This window comes from Macadamia integrifolia, chromosome 9 (assembly GCF_013358625.1).
Source record: "Macadamia integrifolia cultivar HAES 741 chromosome 9, SCU_Mint_v3, whole genome shotgun sequence".
NCBI classification, from domain to species: domain Eukaryota; kingdom Viridiplantae; phylum Streptophyta; class Magnoliopsida; order Proteales; family Proteaceae; genus Macadamia; species Macadamia integrifolia.
Genome location: NC_056565.1, coordinates 36,423,347 through 36,430,785, shown reverse-complemented (window position 1 = coordinate 36,430,785; position 7,439 = coordinate 36,423,347). Strand labels below are relative to the sequence as shown.

Genomic DNA, 7,439 nt, shown 5'->3' with positions numbered 1-7,439 from the left:
AGACAACTTATAGGATTCTAATCCCTCGAGTCTGCTGAAGTACTCTGAACTCTGGTGGAGGATAAGGAGTTCAAACCTCAAACTCAAACGAGAATTGCGTTTCCTTTTCCGGAGATTGGTTCTCTCAATCTCTCATGGCATCTCTTCCGACCTCGCAGTGCTTCGGTGGAACTTCAATCTCCTCAGCCCAACGTCCTCCACTTCCCGAATCGAAATCCAAAAACTTGCCAATACCGAAATCAAAACCACAACTCCCAACCACTTCTTCACCTGCTACTTCCCAGGTTGCGAATGCAGAGACGGCAAATATTGCGACGTTTCTGGATAACAAATGGATTGGAAGCGGCAACAGCGGAAAGGAAAAAGAGAGGGAAGCTAGGGAAAGGAAAGAAGAAGTGAACCAAAAGATTGCTTCTCAGAAGGCCATATCGGTGATATTACGCAGAGAGGCCACGAAAGCTATCATCGAGAAGAAGGGAGGTCCTACCAATTCGAAGAAACTCCTACCCAGGACTGTTCTCGAAGCCCTTCATGAGAGGATCGCAGCTTTGCGGTGGGAATCCGCTCTCAAGGTTTGTTCAATTCGCTTCTATTCGATTCAGACTTTACTCAGTTTGGTGAATTGTGAACTCGGGTTTTCTTTTTTTCTCGTGGAAAGTTCAATTTTCATTAGGAAAAAAAAAAATGTAAATTACAAGGTGAAAAAAGGTCTTAATCAGTTGCAATGCAGAAAAAAAATTATTAAACCTGAACTACTAGTGTGTAGAGAATGAAGAGACAGTTGATCAACTTGATGCGATTCTGTTCAGACTTGGTTTATTTAGGCAAATTGTGGGTTGGGTTTTCTTCTTTTCTCGTGGAAATTTCTATTTTCACTAAAATGAAAGAACCCAGATAAAACGAAAAATGAAAATGGTATTTTATCAGCTGCAATGCAGAAAATTCAATTATAACCGTGCTGCTAAATGACAAGACACTTGATCAATGAATTCGATTAGATGCAATTTGGTTCAGAATTGGCTCATTTTTTGTAAATTGTGAATTGCATTCTTCTTGTTTTCTCATGGAAGCATGAATTTTCAGTGAAATAAAAGAAAAAAATAGTGTCAAAAAACTGGTCCTTTCTAGCTATTACAATGCAGGAAAATAATAAAAATTGTACCTACTAGCGTGTAGAGAATGACATAGACACTTGATCATATTGTTTAATTTGTTGGAATCCCTCCCCCCCGGTTCCTAACCCCCACACCTGAAAGAAGTAAATGCTAGAAAGTCCTACACTTCCTCCATGAGAATGTGAGCAACGAAGGTTATCTCCAAATTAGATGGGATGATTTTCTTCTTTTGGAACAGAAGGTTTGTACTAGCGTACTCAATGGGAAGTTTGAATGGAGATGGCGGAGCACGGAAGAATATCCATGGATGCTCTGTACTAACAGAAGGTTGGCTTGTTCAGCATTTCTACACTGCTTATGGTTCCATGTCCATGTAGTTCTCATTTTGTGAAATCAGTTTATTTGTGGCAATATTAGAGCTGACTAAGTTACGTTGTAGTTGTGGTCACAAATGCTAGGAGAGGAGTTCTTGAATTGAGATCCAGTAATTGAAATTGGACTATCATCTTTGTAGTTATCTACAGCGTACGAATATTTAACAAAGTAGGCCGCAACTGGCTTCTGTTTAAGAACTATTTTAGTCATTTGTGAGTTGTTCTCTCTCTTTATTACCAATAAATGTCTGTATATCAAGTACTGCATGTGGCATCTGTTGTATGACATCTTGTTCTAGATCAACTATTCATGCTACCTCGTAGGCTTGTAGCATTACCGTGTGTCCTTTCAGTGCCCTACATTTCGACGTTGGACACTTATCCTCATGCATATGTTAAACTTGCATAATAACTAGGCATCTTCCTTTTAAATTTGTCTTTCCCTTATCTTGCGGCTGCACAACTTTGAACCTCCACTGGCCTCTGGGATTTTCTTCCCAATAAATTTTCCCCTTAGCAAAAGTGCTATTAAAAAATTTAATTACATAATTAAGAGAATGTTTTGGAAAACTTATTATATATTTTAACTATCTTAAACTCTACTGTAACTGCTGAGTTCAATAATAAAGTGTCAGTTGGAAGTGCTACCTCATCCTGAGACAACCACACCCCCCCCAGCACTGTATCCGGCCTTTTCTGCTATCTGAACAAGGCTTTGGAAAGGGGTGGTTCGATGAAGATTGAACAGATCAATCTTTTTGTTATTCATTCTTCATTTATGTGGGGATATTGTTTTATAATTTTCTTTGTTTCTATTTTTCATTTTTTTTTATGCTGTTGACACCTGGAAGAAAAAAAAAATTGCTTGGTTGCTGCATTACTGATTCTTCCTTTCCAATTCTCTTCTCAGTACCCTCTTTTGCCTCTTGTGTTGACCACATACTCAGGCGGACTCATAATGTCTGTATATCTCATCTGTAATGATGCATACTGCGTTGCTGGAATATTGTATTTGCTTGTTCTTTCCTTTAACAAAGACAAACGCAATAGAACTAATTGCCTCTCTAAGTAAAATGCAATAGAACTAATTGCCTCTCTGGTTACATATCCATGCTGGAACTTTTGAACTGTAGGTATTTGAACTACTGCGTGAGCAGCTCTGGTATAGGCCCAACACTGGCATATACATCAAGCTTATTGTCATGCTCGGAAAGTGCAAACAACCTGAGAAGGCCCAGTCGTTATTCCAAGATATGGTTGATGAAGGCTGCATAGCGAACCATGAGTCCTACACTGCACTTCTTTCTGCTTATAGTAGGAGTGGCCTCTTCGTCCAAGCATTTTCCATCCTCAACTTTATGAAGAAAACACCAGGTTGCCAGCCTGACGTCTACACTTACTCCATCCTTATAAAATCATGCCTCCATTTCTTTGCCTTCGACCAAGTGCAGACTCTACTCTCTGATATGGCAGCCCAAGGAATCAAGCCCAACACCATCACATATAATACTCTCATTGATGCATATGGGAAGGCTGGCAGGTATCCAACTATACATCTATTCTTCTGTATGCATTCTTTATGTTTTCTGCTTCTATACAAAGAGATTGGTCTCCTTGTTAATTGTTTATTTTTCTATAAGATTTGAGGAGATGGAATCAACATTAATGCAAATGCTTGGTGAGAGGAACTGTGAGCCTGATGCCTGGACCATGAACTCCACACTTAGAGCCTTTGGGAGCAGTGGCCAGCTTGAAACAATGGAAAGGTGTTACGAAAAGTTTCAGAGCTCTGGGATCCGTCCCAACATCAAGACCTTCAACATTCTCCTAGATTCATATGGGAAGGCCGGTGACTATGACAAGATGAGCTCTGTGATGGAGTACATGCATAAGTACTACTTCTCATGGACAATCGTAACATACAATGTGGTAATTGATGCATTTGGGAGGGCCGGTGACCTGAAGCAGATGGAGTACTTGTTCAGACTGATGAGGTCTGAGAGGATCAAACCCAATTGTGTCACACTATGTTCCCTTGTCAGGGCTTATGGGCGAGCAGGAGATGTGAACAAGATTGGAGGTGTCTTGAGGTTCATTGAGAACTCAGATGTGATGTTGGATACAGTGTTTTTCAACTGCCTGATTGATGCATATGGGAGGATGGAATGCCTGGCAGAGATGAAAGAGGTGCTGGTAATAATGGAGAAGAGAGGATATAGGCCTGATAAAATCACATACAGCACCATGATCAAGGCTTATTTAAGTAGTGGCATCACCAGCCGTGCCAAGGAGCTTCAGAATGTAATGAACAAAAGGGAGGGAACGGGATCAAACTTGAATGAGCCCTAAAGAAAAATGGGTGAAAGAGATGCTGCTTAATTCTTAACTCTTTCTTGTTTTGTTTCTTCTTTCATTGTAAATTCTGAGAAAACAAGAAGGGATTTAAAAAAATAAAATTTAAGTTACCCAAGTAACCATGTTATTAATTCTTTAGTAAAAATCAATAAAGAGAAAGTTCGTTGTTATTTGTTTCTTGTCTTCACTGAACTAGCCATGCTACCTGGCTGTCTCTTCCTTTCTCACGTTGAAGTTAATACTTGTCTCAGTTAGGTTTTAGAAGTAGAATCTTAAGGTTATCTAATCATGTAAAGCAAGCGGAGTAAGATTTTTTTGTTTTTTTTCTTCCATATCTGAGTTATCAGAATTAACTCCGCCAGTGTTTGTTTCTGGTCCCAAGCCCGGATAGGAGGAGGGTTGATGCGTCAAATTGGCAGCCAGCACTGGAAAAAAACCCTATCCAAACCTTTTTACATGGATTCCACAGTCTCATATTATAAACATTATGCTAGGGTGCTCCCTGCCAGAATAAGCAATGCGCTACACTATGACCCAGGTGTAGTGAAAAGTGAGCAAGGGTTAGCTAGGGCATCCCCTATAAGCAATATGCCGCATTGGCACCCCGGATGCTTGACAAGTAGGCAAGGGTTTTCGCACCGTGGACGAGTTCAGGTAAAGAAGTGTTGGTGTATGATGTCTTGTATTCCGTCGCAGTTTAATCCAGGGAGTACTGGTGCAGCACCTAGACAGCTAGGACGGCGGTCCGACTAGCCAGTTAGCGGGTCGTGGGGGTTACAAAGGGGCCAGGAGGCCCCCCTACATAGCAGGGGGTGTAGGGGGGCGCAGCCCTCCGCTCGAATTTTTTATTTGAGGCAATTGTAGTTTAATCCGGATTAGGGTGGCAATTGTAGTTTAATCCGGATTAGAGTTTTTCTCGCTATATATTTGTAGTGAGGGTTTCTTTCTCTGTAATGCAAGCAATACTGAGAGGTGTGAGGACGAGTGTTGTAACCCTATTCTCCATTGATAGTGAAGCAGGATCTCATCTCACCGGGGACGTAGGCAACCTTGCCGAACCTCGTAAAATCCATGTGCATTGTTTGTTTTGTTTTTCCATTATCTTCTACATCGTTTTAGGGTTGCGTTTCTACAAGAAACTGGTCCAAAAACATAGGATTAGATTAGCATCTTGGAACATTGGATCTTTAATGGGTAAGAGTCTAGAATTGATAGATGTTATGAGGAGAAGAACGATTAGCATAGCATGTATTCAAGAGATTAGATGGAAGGGTAAAAAAGCTAAGGAGTTGGACAACTCTAAGTTTGGTATACCGTTTACGGGGGATAAAAATAATAGAAGTGGAGTGGGCATAGTAATGTGGTGGATATTAAAAGATTCAGAGATGGGATCCATCAAGCTTGTGTTGGGGAAAAAGGTTGTCAATATAATTAGCCCTTATGCACCTCGAGTAGAATTGGATGAAAGTAGTAAGTTAAAATTTTAGGAACATGTGGATGGATTAGTCATTAGTGTATGGTTTTAGTCAAGGAAAAAAGAACATAATAGGGGTGACCTAAATAGACATGTTGGGAAAAATCATAGAGATTATGAAGGTGTTCATAGAGGATACGTTTTTGAGAGAGGAATAAGGGTGGGATCAGTTTAGATTTTGTTGTGGCTTATGATCTATCTATTATACTTTGAAAAGAGAGGAGCATCTATTTACCTTCAAAAGTGGGCATTATAGTAGCCAAATATATTTTTTTCTAGCTAGAAGGATGATAGATTGCTATGTAAGGACTGCAAGATTATACCAGGGGAGAGCTTAACCACACAACATAGATTATAGGTCTTGGATATTTGCCTTGCTACGCAGAATCATAGGAAAGTTTATTTGCCTTAGAATAAGGTGGTGGAGCTTAAAAGGAGATACTTTGAATCATTTAATGATAAAGTGGTCAAATAAGAATGTGGGACTTTGAGGGACACACTAGTACGATGTGGAATGAGATGACTACTTGTATTAAAAAGGTTTCCTAAGATGTTCTAAGTGAAATCAAAAGGAAAACATCATTCCTCTCAGGAGACGTGGTGGTATGATGAGGTTCAACTGTTCAAGCAGCCATTAAGACTAAGGAAACTAGTTTTATGATGGCAAATGACTAAGAATATAGAGGGTCTACAAAAGGTACAAATTTTTCAGAAATGAGCTAAGAAGATTGTAGGAAAAGCAAGGGTTAAGAAATATGATATCTTTTTAGCAATCTAATCACAGAGGAAGAGCAAAATTCTATCTATAAGATGGCTAAAATAAGGGAAAGGAAGAGTATATCTCATCCATGTTAGACATTTAGGTGAATTAAAAGTGGAGATGGTAGAGTACTCATAAGGAATGAGGACATTAAGGAGAAATGAACAGTTTATTTCTGCAACCTACTAAATGAAGAGACTTCGAGTAATAGTGTCGTAATAGTGTCCTGAAATATGGCATTTAGAAATCAAGACACCTCATGTTATAGATATATACAAAAAATTAGGTTGTTTGAAATAAAAGAAGCTTTAAGGAGGATGAAAGTAGGCAACACACAAGTCTCAAATGAGGTCTCAATAAAAGTGTAGAAGAGCTTAGGAATATGTGGTTTATCTTGGCTGACCAAGCTGTTTAATAAGTTTATGAGCACAAGAAAAATACCTGATGAATCGAGAAGAAGCGTTATGGTTCCAATTTACAAAAATAAATGTGATATTCAGAGTTACAATAACTATAGGGGCATAAAATTAATGAGTCATACTATGAAATTATGGGAGAGGGTTATTGAATCCACCTGAGGAAAGAAATTACTATTATGGAAAACCAACTTGGTAATATACTAGGAAGATCCATGATATAAGCTATTTATTTACTAAGGAAACTCATGGAAAGATTTAAATATTACAAGAAGGATCCTCATATGGTCGTTATTGACATATAAAAAGCTTATGACATCCAAGCATGAGTCTGAAAATGTTCATTAACATCATTCCTTTTGTAGATGTTTCTAGGGAGAGTGGTTTTCCCACTACCACCCATTCCTATTATTAAAACAATATTAGGACATGACCATGGAGGATCTATGGGTATCAGCCACTTGTTTTCTATTTCATTTTCCCTACCTTTTGGAATCCGATGATGGAGAATTCATCGACCCAATCTCTCCGATGGAAAGGCAGGCGGCCTTGTTCATTGGTGATCGTACCAACTGAACTTGGCCCTGCCTCTGAAGTTTCAAGGCCCAAAGTGGTCTCCTAATTGAAAGTTAGTTGAATTTGTTATTGGACTTTTCAATTTTCCTCCCTTACTTTGGAGAATAGGTAGATAATGGGGGTAGCCACTGTACCTGGTTAAGATGCTTCTGTGCTTTTGTCACTTTGCTTGAAAGATGAAGAAGTCGATCACATCCTCAGCCTCCATAACAACATCTCTAACCTGGTTACTCAAGAACCCACCATTCCCCCCCCCCCCCCCTCTTCCTTCTCTTTATTCCCCGCCTGTACGTGTATTATTTCCTCATGGCTCCTTACATGGAAGAGAGGGACCCACACGGTTAGCCTCCTGGCCATTACCTTCCCCTC

The 7,439-nt window shown here is 39.6% G+C and overlaps 1 protein-coding gene across 1 annotated transcript; it reads left to right on the top strand.

Annotated features, from left to right (window-relative positions):
* LOC122088254 (pentatricopeptide repeat-containing protein At5g48730, chloroplastic) lies at window positions 1–4,014 on the top strand. Its single transcript, XM_042657450.1, has 3 exons — window positions 1–572; window positions 2,623–3,029; window positions 3,130–4,014. Exons 1-3 carry the CDS (start codon window positions 135–137, stop codon window positions 3,836–3,838), a joined length of 1,554 nt encoding a protein of 517 aa, XP_042513384.1. The 5' UTR covers window positions 1–134; the 3' UTR covers window positions 3,839–4,014.
* Window positions 4,015–7,439: the final 3,425 nt, after the last annotated feature.